At 37.1% G+C, this 24,647-nt stretch overlaps 1 protein-coding gene across 1 annotated transcript in view; it reads left to right on the forward strand.

The window, feature by feature from the left end:
• The window catches only part of LOC113499163 (deformed epidermal autoregulatory factor 1-like), a 46,455-nt gene continuing 21,808 nt past the window's right edge, over nt 1-24,647 (forward strand). Inside the window, exons 1-2 of the mRNA XM_026879513.1 lie at nt 1-81; nt 1,578-1,826. Of these exons, the coding sequence (XP_026735314.1) occupies nt 1,580-1,826 (247 nt within the window). The 5' untranslated portion in view covers nt 1-81; nt 1,578-1,579. The remainder of the gene's footprint in view (nt 82-1,577; nt 1,827-24,647) is intronic.

Raw genomic sequence — 24,647 nt, forward strand, 5'->3', positions numbered from 1 at the left:
TCCAGGCCTCTCATAGACGAGGCATCTTGACTCCTCATGCCACCAGCTGTACTTGTGGGGCATGCTGTGATGATCAGTCAGGTGGGGACTGTGAAAGTACTTTATTGTGATACAGTAAGTCAGTAATAGCCAAGCATAATCATGCAAGCATTGTAAATACTACTGCACTAATATTAGACCATAGGATTTCATGTATGTAACATACTTCCCTGCCATGGAATGCTGGTTCACCCGCCCATGCAACAACATATGTTTTATGTAAAGCTTTTATTTGAGCACAATTTTATTCTAGTCAATAAGTAGTCATATAGAAAAGCATATGATCAGGATGACAATCAAGAGCTATAATTTGCTTCGGCTGTATACTCAGTTAATAGGCAACAAGGTGTCGGTAAATCTAAATTATTTTTTCATGAAGAAAAACATTTGGCAATTGTACGAACTGAAGAATAAATTGTTAAACTTTAAGTTTAATTCTTTTATTAAATAGTATACAACAAAAATTAACTTTTTATTACCCTCTCCACTAGTTTAGACAAGTAGTTAGTCAACACTTTTTTTTATATAATTTAAGGCATCCACACAGTTTAAGCTTCACGTCAAGTAGAGCATAAGTAGGTACTACATATTTAGTATCATCCAGTGATCAGATCTTCCCTAGTTTAGAACACTGGTTCAAAATGGACTGGGTTAGAAATGTCAATGACAATTGAATGTACAAAATTAACTGAAACAATGATATAAAACATCCAAGGCACAACGGAAGGCAAGTAACATTGACCCATGCAGTACTTGCACAAAGCAGTCTCACGCTCATGATATCATGGACTAAACTATGACATCAAACATAAACAACACATTTATTTCAATACTTTATTAATCACAACAGATCCTATATCAAAGTTTACAATATTCATTTACACAAAACTAGCTACTTACAGGCTAACATTGCTTAGTCGCATGTGAAACTGGGAATGATATTTGAGTATCATTATTGTATTTTATGGAATCATATGACAAGTTATTGTGAGAGTGGTGAGAAACTAAAGCCTTAAGATATTAATAATACTAATATACTTTTTATCTCCCGCACTCAAAAAAGCAACACGTCAAATAGGTACTAATGCTATGTTAACACGGCTTTTACTTAAATCAAATATACCAAACATCTTATAAATATCACACACATATACTGAGCAAGCTATAAATAAGACCACAATAAGGCACATATATTATTCTAGCTACACAATAATTAGCAAATAATATACACATAATATCATCTACAACATAGAACATTCAATTAGATTATTATTTTATTATTTAAAGATCACTGGTATCTTAAGAAAATTAGTGAAGAGGACCCTGTCAAAAACTATTTAACCCATGGCAAGGGTAGAACAGTGCAATTTGGAGAGGCTTATTCCACCAGCTGGCTACCAATTCTGGGTTCAACAATAGATCAATCACTAACCCATTCTTATATATTATGTTACTATTACAAAAGCACACCTATGAGACATTAGTACCAAAAACTGTTCTAACTGGGTTGAAATACAATTATCTTTTTCCATCTGCAGCTATGGGACCTGTCCGGTTTTTCACACCATACAAGAGACGGAGACGAAATAATCAAGACAGTGAAGAAAAGAAGTCTAAAGTAAAACGAGAGACTTCACTGGGAGAAGGAGAAGTGGATAATATCCATCAAAGTAGTAACAATAGTAATAACTCAAAGGAGGCCTGGCAGACCATAGCCGAGGGCTTGGACTCTAATACTGACTACACTTTGTTGGACAATCCGGACCCTCCTGCTGAAACTGTACCAGGTAAGATTATCAATATATTGATTAAGTCCAGGTATGAGGGGATATACAGAGAATTTACATGTGATACATATGTATTTTAATAACTATCAATACTCAAAGGCTGTATTTCTCTCTACCTCTTTATACTTAAGTTACAAACAGATAAAAAATTAAAAACATACAAGTTTCAAGCTACATTTTACCTCGGCTCGGCTTAATGCGCTCCAGTTTCTACTTGCCCTGTTCTCCTCCTACCACTATGCCTTGTTTGATAATTGAGGGTGTTATGACTGATGTGTTCTGATCCTAGTGCTGTCTTCCATGTGCATTATTGCTCCACCTGGAATTGAAAACAATAAAATATTAAGAAAAAGAAAAAAATATTGTCATGCATCAATCATTTAACCCTAGAAAGATAGTCTGCGTAAAATTGACGCATGCATTCTTGAAATATTGCTCTCTCTTTCTAAATAGCGCGAATCCGTCGCTGTGCGTTTAGGACATCTCAGTCGCCGCTTGGAGCTCCCGTGAGGCGTGCTTGTCAATGCGGTAAGTGTCACTGATTTTGAACTATAACGACCGCGTGAGTCAAAATGACGCATGATTATCTTTTACGTGACTTTTAAGATTTAACTCATACGATAATTATATTGTTATTTCATGTTCTACTTACGTGATAACTTATTATATATATATTTTCTTGTTATAGATATCGTGACTAATATATAATAAAATGGGTAGTTCTTTAGACGATGAGCATATCCTCTCTGCTCTTCTGCAAAGCGATGACGAGCTTGTTGGTGAGGATTCTGACAGTGAAATATCAGATCACGTAAGTGAAGATGACGTCCAGAGCGATACAGAAGAAGCGTTTATAGATGAGGTACATGAAGTGCAGCCAACGTCAAGCGGTAGTGAAATATTAGACGAACAAAATGTTATTGAACAACCAGGTTCTTCATTGGCTTCTAACAAAATCTTGACCTTGCCACAGAGGACTATTAGAGGTAAGAATAAACATTGTTGGTCAACTTCAAAGTCACGAGGCGTAGCCGAGTCTCTGCACTGAACATTGTCAGATCTCAAAGAGGTCCGACGCGTATGTGCCGCAATATATATGACCCACTTTTTATGCTTCAAACTATTTTTTACTGATGAGATAATTTCGGAAATTGTAAAATGGACAAATGCTGAGATATCATTGAAACGTCGGGAATCTATGACAGGTGCTACATTTCGTGACACGAATGAAGATGAAATCTATGCTTTCTTTGGTATTCTGGTAATGACAGCAGTGAGAAAAGATAACCACATGTCCACAGATGACCTCTTTGATCGATCTTTGTCAATGGTGTACGTCTCTGTAATGAGTCGTGATCGTTTTGATTTTTTGATACGATGTCTTAGAATGGATGACAAAAGTATACGGCCCACACTTCGAGAAAAACGATGTATTTACTCCTGTTAGAAAAATATGGATCTCTTTATCCATCAGTGCATACAAAATTACACTCCAGGGGCTCATTTGACCATAGATGAACAGTTACTTGGTTTTAGAGGACGGTGTCCGTTTAGGATGTATATCCCAAACAAGCCAAGTAAGTATGGAATAAAAATCCTCATGATGTGTGACAGTGGTACAAAGTATATGATAAATGGAATGCCTTATTTGGGAAGAGGAACACAGACCAACGGAGTACCACTCGGTGAATACTACGTGAAGGAGTTATCAAAGCCTGTGCACGGTAGTTGTCGTAATATTACGTGTGACAATTGGTTCACCTCAATCCCTTTGGCAAAAAACTTACTACAAGAACGTATAAGTTAACCATTGTGGAACCGTGCGATCAAACAAACGCGAGATACCGGAAGTACTGAAAAACAGTCGCTCCAGGCCAGTGGGAACATCGATGTTTTGTTTTGACGGACCCCTTACTCTCGTCTCATATAAACCGAAGCCAGCTAAGATGGTATACTTATTATCATCTTGTGATGAGGATGCTTCTATCAACGAAAGTACCGGTAAACCGCAAATGGTTATGTATTATATCAAACTAAAGGCGGAGTGGACACGCTAGACCAAATGTGTTCTGTGATGACCTGCAGTAGGAAGACGAATAGGTGGCCTATGGCATTATTGTACGGAATGATAAACATTGCCTGCATAAATTCTTTTATTATATACAGCCATAATGTCAGTAGCAAGGGAGAAAAGGTTCAAAGTCGCAAAAATTTATGAGAAACCTTTACATGAGCCTGACGTCATCGTTTATGCGTAAGCGTTTAGAAGCTCCTACTTTGAAGAGATATTTGCGCGATAATATCTCTAATATTTTGCCAAATGAAGTGCCTGGTACATCAGATGACAGTACTGAAGAGCCAGTAACGAAAAAACGTACTTACTGTACTTACTGCCCCTCTAAAATAAGGCGAAGGCAAATGCATCGTGCAAAAAATGCAAAAAAGTTATTTGTCGAGAGCATAATATTGATATGTGCCAAAGTTGTTTCTGACTGACTAATAAGTATAATTTGTTTCTATTATGTATAAGTTAAGCTAATTACTTATTTATAATACAACATGACTGTTTTTAAAGTACAAAATAAGTTTATTTTTGTAAAAGAGAGAATGTTTAAAAGTTTTGTTACTTTATAGAAGAAATTTTGAGTTTTTGTTTTTTTTTAATAAATAAATAAACATAAATAAATAGTTTGTTGAATTTATTATTAGTATGTAAGTGTAAATATAATAAAACTTAATATCTATTCAAATTAATAAATAAACCTCGATATACAGACCGATAAAACACATGCGTCAATTTTACGCATGATTATCTTTAACGTACGTCACAATATGATTATCTTTCTAGGGTTAATTAAACTGAATGCTGTGCATGTTGTCATTCTTGTTGCTATTGCCTCTTAAATAGCCAGGCTTTTTTATGGTCTGCATACTGCATATATGAAAACCATCTGTGCATTTCTACCAGTGTTATACATAAGCAATTGGCTATTCATTTAATATAAAATAATCAATTATCAATAAACATAACAAATGCCTAGTTTAAATGTTATCTAGCTCTGTTATCTATAAAAAAGAGTTAATACCTAAGTAATAAACAACTATTAAGCAAATTAAATTAAATTAATATTTTCTTGCTATGGCGAATTAAGAATCAGTTATTTGCAAAACTACCAACTAAACTTGAAAACAGTCCTAATATCTTGTTATAAATGTTATAATCTCGTAACAAAATACACAAGACGTTGTTTTACTCACTTGTTAAGCTCTATAGATGTCCTTTTATATTTCACCATCCATAGCGATATCCTACTCATCTTATTTAATAACAAACGTTACTTGATAAGATCGAATATACTCAAAGCTTTTACAAAATTAACTTTTTTTCTAACACAACACGAGTTAATAACTTCTTTAACAATGATGTGGACCACGGGACTATTATTTATGTAAATTTTAGTGGTCACTCTCGTTCACATTAGAAGTGATAACTTGATATCGTAATCAGAAGAGGGTTGGCGCGCAACGCGCATGTCATCTAATGTCAGAGTGGTTGTTTGAAAGTTACGGTTATTTGACGCTGCTGTGCTATCTTTTGCGATTTCTTGATATATGGATGACTAATTTATTGACTTTGCCCCTATTTTAATTATCATTGCGAATGTTTTGAACCCTCGACACCATTTTGTCATATTTATTTGGCGCCATTGATAAAACCGGCGCCGCGCGTTCCCGCCAATATTATTGATTAGTTTCACTATCAGCGGGGACTTTTTTTTTCTGGGTATTCCTATTGTACCGCGGCCGGCCAGTATTAACGTTATTTATTTTTCAGTCTTCTCATTTCCACGGCTTATAGGGGTGAGCGTTCGTTTGTTTTCTTTCTACTTAGGGTACAATATTATGAAGGGTTTTTTATGAATACATTGTTGTAATATCTATTGAAATAGTAATTGGCTTATATTTTAGACATATTGGTTGGGGCTGGTCTAATGTTTTATGTAAGAAAGTTGTCGTCTTAGCAGTTGTGCCGCTGCAGTCTGATAATAAATTGAATTTACTTATAATATTGAACGTATCTTAATTATCTGGCCATCATTATTTATCTTGTAATGTTATAGACATTTAGGCTATTAGTAGTTATTTGAAAATAGATTAATTTGGCTATTAGTGGTGAAATTAATGATAGTGTAACTAAGTAACTATTTAATTAACTTACTGCATTTCACTTATGGACAACATGTCCAGAGTCCAGATATCCGACAGTTATAAATATAATATGTTATTAACTATCATAATAAAGACTTCATACAAAAATATGTTTTTCTGCTCTCATGGATAAACGAATTAACTGATTTTGGTAAAATCCTGGCTCCTTGAGGCCTAAGAAACGACGTAATCCGTCGTTTTTTAAGCTTCAAAATATATTTACGTACGTATTACTACGGAGTCGCTGGATAGGTTTATATACTTTAAAGTAACTGTGTATACCTAGTTGTTAACATATAACCTTTCCACGACATCACAGCTTTACCTACGTGAAATATGAAGCCTGGTACGGCCAGCGACAGCGGTAAATTCTCTGAACTGAGTCGGAATTACAAATTGCAATAATTATTCAGATTCCAGATAAATACACGCGATTAAAACAATGCGTCATCATGTTAATACCTTAACATATTCAGGTTCTTGTTTTTTTTTTTCGATAATTTATCTTGTTATACTGTAAATTTTCATGTATTTTCTCTGCCGACTGTACGGAGTAAGCTACCGAGTTCTCAAGAGCGAACATAAGCTACTTGTTGCGTCTTAAATTAATATCCTAGCGGACGGAAGCCGGTGAAGGACAACGGTACTAAGTTGGTATACAGGGTGTTTGAGAAACTACGAGGACCGTTCGTCCAGGGAAGACATTTAGAGATACCCGAATCACACTAAAGCTTAATCAAGTTCCGAGACGTTTTGGTTTTCGAGATAACTTTTTCTTGATTTTAATAAAAAAAAAACTTTCATAATATTTCTGCTTAAACTGTTCAGGGTTACTGATTCATTAATGTAATTGCTATTTTTCATGTTATGTGTTTGTTGGGCAAAGGCCTCTCCACTCTTTTTCCTCTTGTCTCTCTCATGAGCCGCGGTTGACCAGTTGTGGGACATTCCAGGCTAGTAATAATAATGTGTTTGTTAGCAGATTTAAGTCTTGAGTATAAAAATATGATATAGAAAAATCTAGAAAAAAGTTTTATATTTTAAAGAGTGGTAACATTATTTTAGTCCTATAATGAGTACATAAGTTACTACTTACTGGTTAAGGTATGTTGAATCCGTCGTTAACATTTTGAAAATTCGAAATTAAATGATACTACTAAGTAGCTCTCCCAACATACTATGGTCAGTTGCACCCTCGCTTACCTGTCACCCCTTCCTGAGGGTTATGACCAGGTTGCTATTGCATTCGAATTTCGATACTAATTATTTTGAGCTTGGTTTCAATTTTCAATTCGCATCAATTCCCTTCTGAAATGAATATTGATTGTAGTGCCAAAAATGGGTCGGTTTAATAAATAGTGAAAACACTGTGTGTTTAAGCGTTAACATCGCCGGAAAGAATATGTGAAATTTAAAAAAATTTAGAGGTAGGCATACCTCTAAATTTTTTTGACTTTTTATCGTTACTTTTTATTTAAGCAAACACTAAAGGCATTTTATCGATACACTTGAAAATTTATTTAAAAATCAAAACCTATCAAATACAACTAACGACAACGGATAAAAGAAAAAAAAATTCAAGTAAAATATCAAAACACGTTTTCGTCTCATAAATGAAGTCCAAATAAAAATCGAGGAACTTACTTTAATTTTTCAATAACAGAGGACACCCTGTATTTAAAGCCGCTTGTCCGTACTCTCTCAAACAGCCTGTATAGGTTAAAGAAATATACAACCTACTCAGTACGGTCAGCAACGAAAGTTTATTAACATACTAGCGATCCGCCCCGGCTTCGCACGGGAGCAGTGCTAATATACGCCACAGAGTTTCTTTAACGTTCTTTATTTTGATGAGGAGTCATACCGTCGCTGCATCGTAATGAAAAAACTTTGCAATTGAATAACTGTCGTATTTATTTTGATAAGGATTACCATCTCAACAAAGCAGATCGCAAAGAAGTTTTGTTTTGGAATAAAATTATTAGCCAAAAAAATGGGTATGGTGAGTCAACCTTAAAAGATAGACATATGCTGTCTGAGACTTTTTTGTAGATCATTTTATGGTGTACAATATTGAAGAAGAACATTATTTTGAAGTACCTTTTTTGGTAAAGCCAGCGTTTGCAATGAAAGTATTAAATAACATTATTACAAAAAAGTGGTTATTGTGAGCGAACCTTAAGAGATAGAGATATGCTCTCGCGGACTTTTTGTAGGTCTTTTTATGGTCTACAATATTGTAGAACATTATTTTGAAGTATCTCTTGCGGCTAAGCCAGCGTTTGCAATGAAAGCGTCAAAAAAATAGTAAATACATTTGAAATCGCTAAAATTGACTATGTTTCTTTACGAAAATATGCATAGATTATACTTAAAAAAAAACCTTCCTCAAGAATCACTTTATCTATTAAAGAAAACCGCATCAAAATCCGTCGAGTAGTTTCAAAGATTTAAGTAGTCAAGGGGAAATAGGGACAGAAAAAGCGGTTCTATTTTATACATAGTATGTAGACTAAGTAGTGATGTAACCTGCCAAAAACGTTTGAAAATATGTATAAACATTGTTCCTGTACAGCTTTCCGTAAAATTAAATCGTTTAAACTACTTTGCTCTTCACTGCTTTATACTGCTAAATTTAACTATCTAAATAGCTGACGCGGGATCCGTTAATTTGTTATATACATTATTTCTCGTTAATTTCTGTAGAAAAAATATACATACCAATCACATGCACACTAACACCCAGACTCCGAACAAGCATTCATGGATCCCACAAATACTCGTCCTACGGGGGGTCGAACCCGCGATCTCAACCACTCGGCTATCCGCGCCGAATTAATATTCGTATATTTGTTGTAAATCCGCTCAGTATTCTATATTAATAAACACCCGCTTGTTCTACTTTCTCGGACACCCTGTATACAGAACGAACAACCTTCCAATTACCAGCGTGAGCTAATCTATTATTTACGATTTGTTTGCCTTTCAAGAATCAGGAAGGTGTTGATCTTATTATGCCCCAAAGATTCTCTACACACTATTTAATAGAACAAGACCTCCTTGCTTCTCTCTCTCTTTCCAACTATGTTATGGGTCAGCTTCCCTAATTTTTCTTCTCCACTTCGCTCAATCCTTGACGTCGTTCTCGGACAACTGGCACTCCTTCATGTCCTTCAATACTACATTCGCCCATCTCGTTACGGGCCTCCTGTAGACCTTCGACCAGCGAAGGAAGTTGCAGTGCTAAATTTCCCTCGTAATCTGATAGTCTTCTCTTTACGTGGCCATACCAGCGTGGCAGGCTCTCCTGCATCTTATCTCCACCTACTTGCTTCATCGTAGCAATTACTTTAGTTCTTCTTGACAAATACCAAGGTGCACAGGTACTGTTTTACCGTCATGCTTGTGCGCGTTTCCATAATATCGTGACGATAAATTTACCGCCTACGTTCAGCAGTGGACGGCGATAGGCTGAGATGATGATGATGATGAAATTTACCGCATTTTGCTTCGTGTATTTAAATAGAGGTGTTCACATTTAAGATCACTCAATTAAGCGTCGTTCATAAGTTTTTCGCAGTGACGAATGATTGGCAAGTCAAGGGGAGCTTCAAGTACAATAGTCGTAAAGGGATAAATAAATATGTCGTTGCTACGATGATCCTGCGTAGAAATTAAAAAATATAGAGCAGTCGAAGCTCTAGAACGCGTTTCCACTATATTGTGATGGTATATTGCGATGTCGTCATAGAAGTTGTGGCTTGTGCATTTAAAATGATCTGACGCAAAAAGATGCGTGTTTTTAGTTTGACTTGTCTGTCTGTCTGTGGCATCATAGCATCCAATCGTGAGCGATTGCAGTTGAGTTTGTTTTGTATTGAATTATATGCGAGTGTCATTCAAAAATCAGTCAAGTCCGTTAAGAGATTATTTTTGATTTGGTAAAGAGAGCTTTTAGCTTCGTTTGACGTTAAAATTGATGCTGGGAAAATGTGATTTGGAAATCCGATTGTCAGATGAGATTAACAACGGATAATGTGTTATTTTCTCATGGGTTATCAATATAAAATCTAGTTTTTTTAATGTAGGTGCGACTACAAAACGATCACCGTATTCAGCAAAAATGTCACGTCATTATAAGAACAGCAACAAGTACCTACATACCACAGCTGTTCACCGATAGTATTTAAACGTCACTGACAATTAGCCCTCGATAAAATGAGACAACAGTTATTCAACAATACACTTTTAGCCACGACGTAGTGGAAACACGCCCACAGCGGGGCAAAGTTTCAATATCCTCTTTCGGAAACTTTGACGTTAAGAAACTTTCGGCCGAAACTTAACCTTGGCCTACATATCATGAAATGTGTTTCGAATAATATAGAAGTCAGAATCGCGTACTGAATGCTTCGCATCGCCAGTAAAAACTGAAGGATCGCTTTATTAAATTTAAAATTTCAGCTTTCACAGTTTATTCCTGTACTTGTACCTACTTTAAGATGTCACTCCTTAGCAAAATATTATAATTGTAGGTTTACAGGAAGCACACTAAAAGTTTTCCGTCTGGGCTATGTGAATAAAACGCCATAATCTTTTGATTTCATAGACCTTACATAAAAGAAACACATTTTCACAGCTTCGAAGGAATTGCGGATTAAAGTATTTGAAATAATTTTGTTGCTTTCCTTTACATTTTTCGTTGGTAAGCAAAATTACTTCCACGCTAAGGAACATAATTCGTTAATACATGTATCGTGGATTCATAAACATAAAAATCACATAAGTACATAAAGTAAAGAACACCTTTACTTCTAAAAGTTATTTATGGATCGTAAAAAATATTTGCTCCTTCGGGTATTGAACACGTGCTACGTCATGCACAGTGATCACTGGCGTCGTGAGCTATAGGTGCCAGTCGGCTATCCGTATAGGAAGGGTAGCGCGCTGCTGTTTCCATCCCATCCTATAAATTCATGTTTTCGTAAACGCGTTTTTGTGGTATCTTTTTACAAAATTAAATTACACGATCATATTTTTTTTTTTAATTTAGGTGTTCGTAGGCATACGTAGTTGTAGTAACTTTTCTGAAGATCCTACTTCTATTATAAAGGCGAAAGTTTGTAAGTATGGATGTATGGATGTTTGTTACTCTTTCACGTAAAAACTACTGAATGGATTTGAATGAAACTTTACCACAATATAGCTTATACATCAGAATAACACATAGGCTACAATTTTTGAGGTTTCTAATGTGAGGTAGTAAAAAACACATTTTTTGCTCTTACATTGCAAACGCTGACTGAATCCTACAAGATAGATAGAAGGCAGATAGATAGATAGAAGGCAGGTATAAATTATAACTTATATCTTCTAACCACGCGGACGAAGTCGCGGGCAACAGCTAGTAATTCATAATTGAATGATGCAACGGTTTACTCACGCCTACTTATCGGGATTGTCCGACTAGTTTCGGGCGCGGCGGCGGGCTCTCGACTCGATATATCTCTATATTTTACTTTAAAAAATTTAATTGTAGAAAATCGCCATTTAACATTCAACATTAAAGTAGAGAAGAGCTTATAGTACAGTTCTACCATGTCGGTAATTCTGATAAATTATTGTGCAATTGTTACTCCTTATTATGATGATGAGACATGTTTGCCATATCTTTCAGCCATTCTTAGTTCATAACGCATATCGTTACATCTATAAACATCGTATCCTTACTACCATGGATAATAGAATCAACATTCTTACACCATATTTTCCATGTATTTATCCAGACGTTTCCATTGACGTCTTAACATACCTAGGAATAACATCATGTGACATTGTTGAGTTGACCTCTCGTATTGTTTAGCGAACAATAAGACGACCTAGTCTGAAGGTGAAAGAATACGATATCGAGTATCTAAGAGACCTAATGCCTAACAAGTTATCTAATATTTACCATGTTTGCTTTTCTTAGAGCCCGACGCATGAAATATTGTTTAGTTTTCATGGTTTCCGCGTGCAAGAAATGTGGGAACTCTTTTAAGATTTGTTCGTTGTTTGTCTGCCTTTCAATGCCATTTTCCTATGCGTGAAAGAGTGAAGAAAAGAAGTCTTAAAGTCAATAATACCAGCTTATATTCGTCGCACTTCTGTGCAAGCGTGTATACAGGGTGTTCAGTAAATAGCACGACATACTGCAGAGGATGATAGGGTCACTACCTATCAATACAACACAATATATGTTCAGCAAAATCTTACGTTTTAATTTTTTTTTGCCATTTTATAAAACACAAAAGTCCAGATGATCGCCAAGCGTAAATGAGCAGCCATTACTTATTCTCATACTGGTTTTCGACAAAATTACGTTAATTACATTTTCAACAAAATCAGCTTCTCCGTAACTAAAATAGAATTTTTTTTGTGTTTTTTTTAAATGAAAATGTACTAGTATTGTATCTTTCTAACATCACCATTAAACAAGCTAGTTTTTAAGTTTGTTGTACAAAACTGCCACATACATTTTTTTCACCACTGTAGGTTAAACTTAAGTGATAAGAAAATAGTTCTGTGCAAATTAAACCAAAAAATAGTATTTCTTGAAAACATTCCTATCTTTGATAGAAAAAAGACTTATTAATGCGTGAAGTAACTATTCACGAATAATTTGATGTAAAAAAAGTAGTAGAAAAGGATTTTTTCATTACGAGATGCTTAAAAATCTGTTTCAAGGTGTTTCGAGATATTTCGCAAAATTTTGTAAAAAAATTGTATAAATTTTATAAATATTATTTTGTAAATCCGTAAGATTTTGATGAACATATAATGTGTTGTATTGATAGGTAGTGACCCCAGCTATCATCCCCGGCAGTATGTCGTGCTATTTACTCGAAACCCTCTAGAAAAGGTTTTAGCATTGATCACTATGCTAGATCAATGCGGGGGTTGGCGATGTCAGTCGAATATTTTGAATCCAGGTTTCCCCAAGATGTTTTCCTGCGCCTTATGTGAGTAGGGTCTTCGAATAATTAAAAAAGTATGTGTTCCTTTTTAATTATTCTACGACACCACTACTAGCTTTGAAAAAGTGACATTGATACTTTGCCTGTATTGGGATCGCATCTGCACCCTTTCCAGTCTCAAATCCATGCATATAACCACAAGGCCACCACGACATGTCTTTTCGAAGTCTACGCAATCTTAGAATGCCGATAAATATTTTTTCCTTGATCTAGAATTGTGATGTTTTTTGATTATTGTTGGTGGTACGCACGCCTCGGTTTGAGAGACCTTGATTTTTATATTTTATAACGTCAACGCCATCTGTCAATTACCTTTGGTAACATGAGCTATAAAGAGAGTTTTATCAATATCCCTTAGTTCGTACATTTCTGTTGCTGTCACTGGTTGTTGCGGATACACTCTTCATGTCTGACAGTTATATTGAGGCTATAATTATACCTATGTTGAAATTAAACAAACTCACTCAAAAAAAGATAAGCTTTTTACAATGCTACACTACGAAGTACGAAAATTGACAAATTCTTACACAAGGTGAAGGTCGAAGACAGCTACTCTTCTGAAAGGTAGCATATTGTGTTAGAGTGAAGTGACCAACATTTAGTCTGTCCTGTATTTGGTGAACGGTGATAATATTGTGCTAAACTAAAATTTCAATTGTGAAAGTTCTTCTAGTGTTGTGGGTGCAGAAAAACAAAATGAAAAGTGATATTAAAACTATCTTTCTGCCCTTGCTTAAGGCTGCCGTAGATATGTATTTTAAAAGGTATGTCACTCAGTCAATATGAAATAATACGATTTATATTTAGCTGACATTTCAACATAGAAAGTCAATATGTGCTGTTTCCCTTGCCCCTAATTTTCCTGTAAAAAAACTTCGTACTAAAAAGCTTTTTACTCATAGCAAAGTCCCTATAGTAAATAATCCCTATAAGAATACCGATATTCTCTTAATTGGTACGATTATATCTTGTTACCTTAACGGTAAAGTAACTTTCTGGGAAAGCTCACACTGACCGTCTCCCGGACTATTGTAAGACTATTATAAGTATTTCTTTGATGTCAAAGAGAAAAACTATAATTAATACATTACAGTAACGAATACCAACTTGTAGATTTATATCTACGATTCTATGCTAATAGTTCTTACGGAAAAAGCCATGTAGATTTTAATTACAATTAATAAAGTTTAGTAAACGCAAATTATAAATAGAATTTTTTATTTAAAAAACGCGCTGAAACGCTATTGCTGATATACACAAACAAACGTGTCTTCTAGACTTTATCGTGATGTTTTTACATATTACTAGCTAACCCAGCAAACGTTGTATTGCCGAATATTCTTTTTTCTAGTTGTACGTGTTTTTAATGCCACATTATAAAAAAAATAAAAACAAAACAATTTCGTCCAATGAATAAAATATTTTTTTCTAGTGTGAACAGCCCTTATTACTTAGGGGTATGAAAAATAGATGTTAGTCGATTCTCAGACCTATTGAATACGCTTATAAGATTTGGTGAAAATCGGTTAAGCCGTTTCAGAGGAGTACGGTAACTAACATCGTGACACGGGAATTTTATATGTTAGACTAGCTGTTGCCCGCGACTTCGTCCGCGTGGTTAGACGATATAAGTTATAATTTATACCTGCCTTCAATCTGTCTTGTAGGGTTCAGTCAGCGTTTGCAATGTAAGCGCAAAAGATGTGTTTTTTTACGACCTCACATTAGAAACCTCAAAAATTGTAGCCTATGTGTTATTCTGATGTATAAGCTATATTGTGGTAAAGTTTCATTCAAATCCATTCAGTAGTTTTTACGTGAAAGAGTAACAAACATCCATACATCCATACTTACAAACTTTCGCCTTTATAATAGTAGTAGGATTTGTAATGGTATTCCAATCATCTCAAGCGATTTTCAACTTTGATCGTTACACCTGAAAATTCTTATTCTATTGGACTAAGATGTTTCCTTCCATTAAAATAATAAACGACCCTTCTTACAGCTTTACAAATCATGAGCTTAAAGCGACCCAGTTTTTGAGCTATCATTTTCTAGATCACATGTAAACTTGTCCCTTACGGGAATCGAACCCGCAACGCTTTTCGTGGTCCATACCGTCGTTATACCTCTTCGAAATTTTTGGATGTTTAATAGTTGTCATAGTTTAATTTGCTCGCTCAGATTCAAGTAATCCAAAGATTGTCTTGTAAAGATCGCTTAAAGCGATAACGACGCCCAGTGTATTTTTCTCTCAATCTTTATCTAATCTTGTACTTAGAACACATACTTTATGTGGAGTGCAATAAAATATATTCTATTCTTTTCTCACGTTTCAGCTGTCGTAAAGATTTGTCACTGCAGGATAAGGTATCCTAACCATTTCTTAGGGTTCAAGCTTAATCTAAGTAAAATTTTAACAGAATCTATTTTGAAAGTGAAACAGATGGACAAGTAAACAGAATTCTCTACGTATTTATTGGTTATGTGTTGGTATGATTCTAGTTCCCACTCCTTACTTTTTTTTATTTCTAAAATAGAGAACATACGCGGCTCCTAAACTAATTTTAATTAATTAAACGACAGCCATTAAGAAAAATTAGGCCGAAATCCTCGTTACTAAGCATAAACCCTTTAAAATGATTCATGGAACTTTCTAGACAAAAGTTGTGAGTACCATTTCCGAATGTAAACACAGACAGACGTTACACAAAACATACCTTCGTTTGATTTCACCAGCCCCCCTGTCCAGACAGGGGGATAAACGTGTAATTTGATGGAATCAGCTTCCAAGGGAGATCGGGGGGTTAGGGCGCTGCGCCGGTAGACCTAGCTACCCTCAGCCAGACACATAATGTACCGCGAGCACTGAGGGTTCGTTATTTACTGCGTCCCCTATTCGCTAATGCCAGTCCAAGGTCAAAAACGACACGTGTAGGCAAATTATTGCGTTTTAAATCGAACCCCTGGCTTTCATGTCTCGATACAATAGCGCGCAGAATAATGACGACGCATGTTAAGTATGAACTCATCAAAAGCAAATCGCCTTATCTCCTATAGAAACTGGATAATATTACATTTTAGGGGGCTCTTTTGTCAGCAGATGTTTGACCTAAATGAGTACTGGGAACCGGTTCTAATTGAAATATTTTTTATTCAGAATTTTATCTTGAATTCATCTCAATGTTTTGCTAAATATTTTCGCGCCAGTTTTCGGACAAACGTTTGTAAACTCGAACTTCAGGTGTGATATGCTCTTGAGCAGTTGATTATGTCAAGGACAAGGTGTTATTTGAGTCAGCTCTTGCAGAATTAGATTTCTGAATTTAACAACAAACTACATACTATACCTGCATAAATTTGTTGTAGTGGTGAGTCGGCGTGGCAGGTTTCAAATGATATTCGTGGTGGTCAAAGATTCGAACCCCATTATGATGCATATCTTGAATTTTATCATCCTTAGACTACTGGCAAGCTGTAGAGCTAAAAATCGTGATTTAACATGTATTCCAAACCTTAATATCTCTGAACGATCTTGGGAATCAATCATCTCGCTCCTTCTTTGTTTAGCGACAGCCTTGTATTATGTACCTAATACGTATGTACATCTATCAACAATAGCTATTTTGTTTTTTTTTGTACATTAAAAGCAACCGACTGAAACATACAATTATAAGTTGCTAATTTCAAAAGCTTTTCGAGCATAAAATCTGTTAAGTTATCCTAACGTTGCTAGATAGATTATCTGAGGCGTGAATACTAATTGGATGAGTTGTTGATCCGCTGAAGCTTGTAGTGTGGGACTAGCGAAGTCAGGCTTGTTATCAAATGTCACTGAACACACTCGCGTTGCACCTCGTTATATTTTATAATTGAATTAAGTTGCGAGGCTTTGAAGCGTGAAGTCTGAAAGTTGTCCTAGAATTGCTGGGTAGATTATCTGAGGCGTAAATAATAATTGGATGATTATTAGATGTTGTTTATATTTTACTTTGTGACTAGTTAATGTTTCAGCTGGTTCGAGTAAATGAATGATTATTTAAGGTACATGTGATAGGGGTTTTCTTAAATCATTAGCGGAACAGTGTAAGCTGAAAACTATCTCTACTTTCCTTTTTTTAATTTTATGCTCCGTCCTTTCTTTTGTTCGCAAATTAATTTGCATGCACAACTTGCCATATTTATTAACTGGTCCGCTTCCGAAAGTGAGGGGTGTTTAAGATAATCCTTTTTCTTGATGCAATTCGTACGGATATTTTATACATTTGTTTTAACCCCCGGGGCATAATAATGATAATCTGTAAACCTGCAAGACTGCTAATTAAAAACGAGTCTCTATAATTTGTCAGGATTTTTTAATTATATTGGTCTGTAACTATTCCGTTTCCGGGAAAATGCCTCTCCTAAACACAAAAAACAACACATGAATAAGGAGGCTTTATTACTATCTCGAACAAAGACCAACGACACCTATAAGATAGTGATAACTTCTAAGAACCTCTTTCTGACCCGACGTCTTCAACGACTTTCAAGAAACGCGAATCAATAATAATTACTTAGCAACCAATAATATGAAATAAATATTTTCTGAAGAACCTGTCTGCTTAGCTACCTAGATATTGATTCATACTATAAATAGTAAATATTTGTTCGACGGGGCGCCTGTCTGGGACCCTTGATGTCTGGTGCCTCACCCCACGGGATGGCAAATTAATAAGCTTAGGACTTTGATGTACGTACTAATACTATACTGTGTATTTGCTTCCCCCTGTCTGCGTTTTGATCAAAACATCTGAACGCGTATTTTCAATTAGGGCGAGAGGGAAGTCTTTTCAACGAATTAATTAAAATGTTGAGGGTCAGATTTTGGGGTAGCTTTCTAGTGTTTACAAGGTTTTATTTGGTTTCACTGTCTCGTTATTTTTTTGTCAAGCTAAATTAGACGGTGTTCAGTTGGGGATTTTATATGGTTTCGGAAATGGTCATGCGCTAGTTAATTGCTACGTTGCTGCTTTACGCTCTGCAGTCAATTGTCACGTTTTTGCCACATCCAGAGAGTTACCTTAAGAGGTTGCGGAAGGCCCCCTACATTCATGATGACGCCGTAGGCGGTGGTCTCAGCTGCTCTCTTATTTAAAAACATAAACCTACCGTGTTTGGGCTCTATTAATTCGCCTTTAGAGGTATGACTGTTTGATCATATTTAGAGCCAGATCTGATGGTGAAACTGGAGGCTGGGCATGGAAATTATTTTTAAACTTATAAAATATGTTTAGGCTGCAGCGATATGTCGTTGTAATAGCAATATCTTACTAGATCATTTTCGGGGTTTAGTTTTGAAGCTGGCAGATGGCAACGGCATCTCCTTGGTAGTACAGCAGTACAATATAACCCCATCTAGTTTTTGCTCAAATAATTCGTTTTGAGAAGCATCTTTCTTCTAGATGATTCATCTAGAGTCTGGTGTTCTGAAGTCAGGAGATGGTTTCGAATAGTCTGTAATAAGTGTTTGGACCTTTTATTTTTTCTTTTCAAGAAATCCCAAATGCCTTTAAATATAAAGAAGGAGCTCTGTAATATTTCTCGTTGCCATGAAAAATCATCGATTATTTATTAGGAGATTCTAGAAATATTTTTCAAGGGGCTTAATTGAAGGACTATTAGCATATGTCGATTCAATATTCAATTATATTTGCCTCTCGTTAAGAGTTATTTTCCTATGATACTCGCGAGAGTGCCACACCCGATCTCTTGGCGTACCTGCGTGGATAGGGAGACGCACGTGTACTGACTATGACTTGTTCTTTTGTAATTATTTTTGGCAACATATTTGCTTGTTGCCACGACCTCTGGCCCACGCTATTATGTCTTTTTCTTGGGACTATGCTCATGGCAACTGATTTCTGAAGGTTGTCTGGAGGATGCCGCCAGGTTAAGTGTCCTCTAGACACGTGTAACGACTTAAAGAGGCATCTGTTTCTAACTCAATAAGAAATTGAATATAGTTCGAGAAAGCTCCTGTAGTCTTTTGTTCTAGGTATTAATTAGCGGACTTTATTACATGTTTGATGAGCTTTTGTATCTGTCGTTATTTGTCTTGACATTGTTAGTCCAGTGAAGATGTCCGAAGCTGCTGTTGGCTCAGGCTTATTGCATCGTTCTTTGTCTACTCATTACTTTTCGTTAATATATTTATTATACTCTTCAAGGCTACTGCTTATGTATCAAATCTAATGAAAATATCAGCAAATGTAGCCATTTACAGTACTTGACTAATTCGACAGATTGTTTTACTGTTGCTAGCTCATATTATAGGCGAGGCTGAGCTTTGCCCGGGCCGCCATAAATTCATCATATGTACCTATCAATATAGTGCACTTCAAAGGGGGCCCAGGGGAAGTGCAGGGACGAAGGGGGGAGGGGTAGGGGGGGGAACAGAATCACAGCGTCCTTACCTCTCCACCGGGGTATGGGGAGGTAGTCGGATGGTTTACGGTGACTGGTTGGTTCCGATGTAAATTCACCAATCAAATGCAGTTCTGTAGGGGGTGACTGACGCAATATCAGTTTTCGTTACCTTATAAGGTAATGGAATTCTCGTTTGCTGGATGACGCAAATCTCCCCAGCGCCCCTTCCCATGTCCCGGCCAGGTCACCTGGCCCCCAATTACTGTCGGTGTATGATGTACTAGCTACATGTGCCGAAGGGGGAAGGCTGACGCAATATTAAACTGTTTTGTTTTGGTTATTCAACTATTTATTTCCTCTCTACTAGCTACGATGGAAAAATGATTTGACGGGTTAAGGCTCTTTTTTAAAGGATAATCTGACTACATACATCTACAATAGGTCTAATTAGTCGTAATCATATTAATTCATAGTAAAACAATTAAAATATGATTAAATTAGTCGAGGCTTAATATTGCCGGTACTCTAAAAAGAGGTTGATATCGACGTTCATAATCGTTTGCGGTTTATGCGTCCGAAGATGGGCGTTTCAAGATCCAAATTTAATAAGCTGATATTTTGCTGGGTAGATTTAGGTCAAAACGTTTTGATTAGATATGGTTATGATATTCATATTATGAAGGTGAAAACATTCAATTTTTTTTTGTACTTAGGTACTTAGCTGAATCCGGTTAGACTGCAATCCGACCCCAACGTAGTTGAGAAAAAGGCTAGGCCGATGATGATAATATATGAGTTTTTAATATAAACATGTAGAATGGAAATTATAAAAATTATGAGTTCTTTAAACTATAGTCTGCGACAGCAAATTGCCTATTAAGTCACTAAAGCTCACTAAAAGCTTTTTATAAAATAAATTTTGTTCTACAAAAATGTTTATCTTAAAAGGTTTTTCAAGTAAATTAATCGTTTCAAGTACCTAATCAATCTTCAAGAGACTTGCTCTTTAGACAATTTTATTTTAGTGAATATCTTACTTTGACATTACACTTTTAACATGACTCGAGGGCTTTGCGAGATAATATATAATTTTTCGACTCCTGTACCTACTCTTGAATGTAATCGTTGTGTCGCGAGGCTTCAAAACACATTCAAGTAATAAGTATATAGACGTTCATAAATGCGGACAACGGAATGCGGAACATTTGGATAATGAAAATGCTTGTCTTTCGCGGGGAACAAACCTACGCCACATGACCATCGTGCACTATTGGCGTGGCGTGGCCGCGTGGGGACCTATCGATTATCTGAGTTTGGTTTTTAACCTCATGTTCAGTATTGCTCTTAGATCCGATTTTAGAAGCTCTTTCTCTAATATAAGGATACCTTACGATACTAATTATTATACCGATCTATGCCGCCGATTCAGTTGAATATTGGTCGGGATAAGTTTGGATCTTGGCAAGATAGCCGACATCCACGTGGTTCTAGTGCAGAACTAAAACAAGGAAGTTCCCAAGCTCAGTAGGACTGTGATGAAGAAATTATTAAAATTAATTACTGATTAAAACTTAGGCAATTGATTTAAATAACAAATGAATATTATCTGTGTCTACTAAGCAATAGGGTTGAATGTTGCATAAGTTTCATTATAACTTGCATCCGCATGTTAGTGTTAGTTGTTATAGTTATACAACGGTTGGGTCCGTGGCGCGGCCCGCGGTGACGAGCTCGCCCACCTGAAGTCCTGGGAGCGCGGTGCACGCGCCCTCGGAGCGCAATCTCATCGGCATTGCAGATATTCTGGCTCCGCCCCTCGTCCTATTTATCCACCCCGTTGCGTAATAATTTAAGATGATTTTATATCGAAAATCATAATTAATTGCCATTTTTGTCAAAAAATGCATTGCAATGGTAATATTTTTACAAAATAAACCTAATAACATATGTTAAATCCTAAATTTGAAGGAGAATCCTTTGTTCTCGAAGTTTCCTGTTTTCAAATAGGGATGGGTAAGGGGGGATTGACGCACGTATGCAACTGAGGCATTCGTGTCGTGGGTTGGGGCAGGGAACCCGCGCCGCGCGTCCCGCGCCCCGCGCCCCGCGCCCCGCGCCCCGCGCCCCGCGCCCTATCCGGGAGTCCTGCGGGTAGCTGAGCGCCCCCCCTTGTGCGTCAGTAAATTAATGCACCCCGTACCCCGCGCAGCATACCTGCCCCTGTTTACTGCATGACCTATGGGCGAAACATGATTCTCTTTGTTCTCGAACATTCGAGATTTTATATCATTTTAATTTGAACTTTTCACCAATCATTCGTATTTTCTATAAAATCGCGTGCATTAACATATAAGTAACGCCACCGACACCCTCCCTAGAAAAAAAAAAAACGCAAAAAAGTGTCATCAGGGGTGCGCGATGATCGCATGCCTCGCTTGTTGCGACAAGTTCAAGGTTTGCCACCTTGCTACGTAGCACGCTCGGGTTTATAGGGAAAGCGATTATGCTAAGCGCACCCCCAGCAGTCGAGAACTTGGCACACTTGGCTGACTTCCAGCTTTCCTTTTCATGGTCGGAAAACGAGCCCATTAATATCTTGCTGGCATGCCCACGGATGAAAGTAAAATTTTTGCATTTACTCTCTTTAGACAGGCTTCGGAGTTGTCAGAGAGAGAGGCGGGCTAATTCATATCATAATGATCCAAAGATCGGAAGCTTAATTGTCTCAGACCTCTACGATTTCGTTAGAAATCTGATACGAAACGTGAGCTCTCTGAACTATATTTTTTTCAACCTAACTTTTATAAATCCTCGTTATGTTGTAGGTATTTGCATAATCAAATCTTATATCCATCATAAGTATAATATTCATTAGCTGCCCAATCCCTTTGTATCGTGTAGTATACCTAGCCTACACATAGCCTGTATAGGTTTTGGGTGCGGACGTTATAATCCCCTAGAGCTACGTGGGGGGTGCAGCGCGTCCTGAACAAGGATATAGAGCGCACCGCTGCGTGATGGAGCATTCAAATAATACATTATTCACGTATTTATTTCGTTGAAATATTGATGTTTCCATGTTTTTTTAACTGTTTTGTGATAAGATTTTGTCATCTATGAGACAGCCTCGTTACAGAATGCCCGACATGATAAGATGTTCTTCAGCTTGTCATAAAACACGATTCGATAATTGTTCATCTTTTGAATACGGAGCTATACAAACAAACTGTCACCCCTTGAGACTCATACACTATACGCATGGAGACGTGCCTGAAAAAAAACAAGGGTTGCACTCCGGGAGTGCCGGCAGAAGTGAAAACTTCAATATTGACGTTGTGAATTTTTTATGTTTTGGAATCAGCATCACGAGACCCTGACGCGAGTTTAGATGTTTTTACCCATAAAAAAGTGCTCAGCGCCCCTAAAGAAGTTTTCACTTCAAAAATCACAAATAGCATCCGATGTCGATATCAGAATTGACGAAATAGTCAGTATTTCGTCAATTCATTAATGTCCCACCTCTGTTCTGGAATAGTTATACACTGTGAAAACTAGATTTATCATGCATTGCAGTATGCGATGTATGCATCGCACATAACCTAAGTTAGATGCTTAGATGCATAGAAGCACCTTCAACAGGTGGCGCAACAGGCGACAGCACGAAGCTGCCTCTCCACCAGACAGGTGGAGGGGGTGCAGCGCCTAGCGCAAGGAGAGGGGAGTGTGGCGGAAATCACAGCTGCAAGTTCAGCGCACGTGCCACAAAAGTTTTACACTTAATGTGCAGTTTGAAAACTCTCATGCCAATCCGTCTGCCGTCAGACATATGCGGTAGTCGGGCAGATCGTGCTACTTTACCTGTTGCCGATGCACCGCTCGTCACCTGTCGTACGCTCGCACGTGCACTCGTGCAGCTACTCAATGAAACCCTACCCTTCGAACATTCCACCGCACAGCGCGCGTACGAGTCATTGAAGTTATACGGTTTCATGATAAGCGACGTCACGTTAGGGCGATTACTTCTGATTACCCCGGCGTGAGGCCGGGCTGTAGTAATCTACTAAGCATGCGCAACGACCGCTCGCAAATCCCAATCTCCATGAATGGTGAGGGGGCTTGCCGGTTTGTTGTGACTGGAAAAAACGATGACGTCACCGATTCAGTGGGTTTCCCCTAGACACGAGACCCGACCTACATAGCGTGACGTCATGAATAACGTAGAAGCTTGGGCACCTGTTGGCACACAAGGTCAAGTTGTTGATCCCCCTGAGCCGGTGCCCGGGAATGCGGAGGGGAGGTGCCGTGCCTCGTGCAGGGCAGCAGCAACGCGTGCGGATGCTGTGCGCTGCGAGCTGGTGCCGCTCGGGGGGTGGCGCCCGCCGATGCATCGCTTAACGAGGTCGCGCGTGATTTACGAGCTCTCGCCGCGGCCGAGCGCCGGCGCGCCTGATTTTAATCATAAAACATGGATGTGTTTGTCAACACTGCTTGTTTACATTACATTGTTTGGTGATTCACCGCTCGGCGGCTCGGGTTTAGTGGCACAGATATTATGCGGTACTTGTTGATTAGGGATGCTTTACTGACTTATGGTTTTCATCTAGGGATTTAATTTTTAACTCAATTTTAGGCAAGTTTAAATGCGAGTAGCATATTTGGTCCGTAGGATTTCGTTATGACCAATAAATTATCGCAAATTAGCATTATTTCCGAAATCGCGATATCTGAGTTAGTTTCAGTTAGGTCTCGGGGCGCATCTAGGCGGTCTACATCGCGGATGTCTGGGACGAATGACGATCGATATAATTCTGAGCGCCCTGTGCACGCCGGACGCCACTCAAATTAATTAACTGATTTCAATAACCAAAAGTAATTAGCTTGTTTTAACTGCATATATCAATTATTTTTGGTAAAATATAAATATTTTATACATGTTTGAATTATAATTTGGTTTATAGTAGCACTAGAGAGCTCTTAATTGAAAACTTAAACTAATTAAATTATCATCCTTATAGAAGATTGGGAGATGGGTTTTGTTGTAAGTAGGTAACAATAAAACAGAAACTGTATATTTAATTATAAAATTAATTAACACCAATAAATAATGACAAATTACTATATCAACGCAAATATAGCGCCTATTTGGTTCATAATTATAAATTTGTAAAATTAAGTCTGTGTATTAGGA

Source organism: Trichoplusia ni, chromosome 12 (genome assembly GCF_003590095.1).
Source record: "Trichoplusia ni isolate ovarian cell line Hi5 chromosome 12, tn1, whole genome shotgun sequence".
Taxonomy (NCBI): domain Eukaryota; kingdom Metazoa; phylum Arthropoda; class Insecta; order Lepidoptera; family Noctuidae; genus Trichoplusia; species Trichoplusia ni.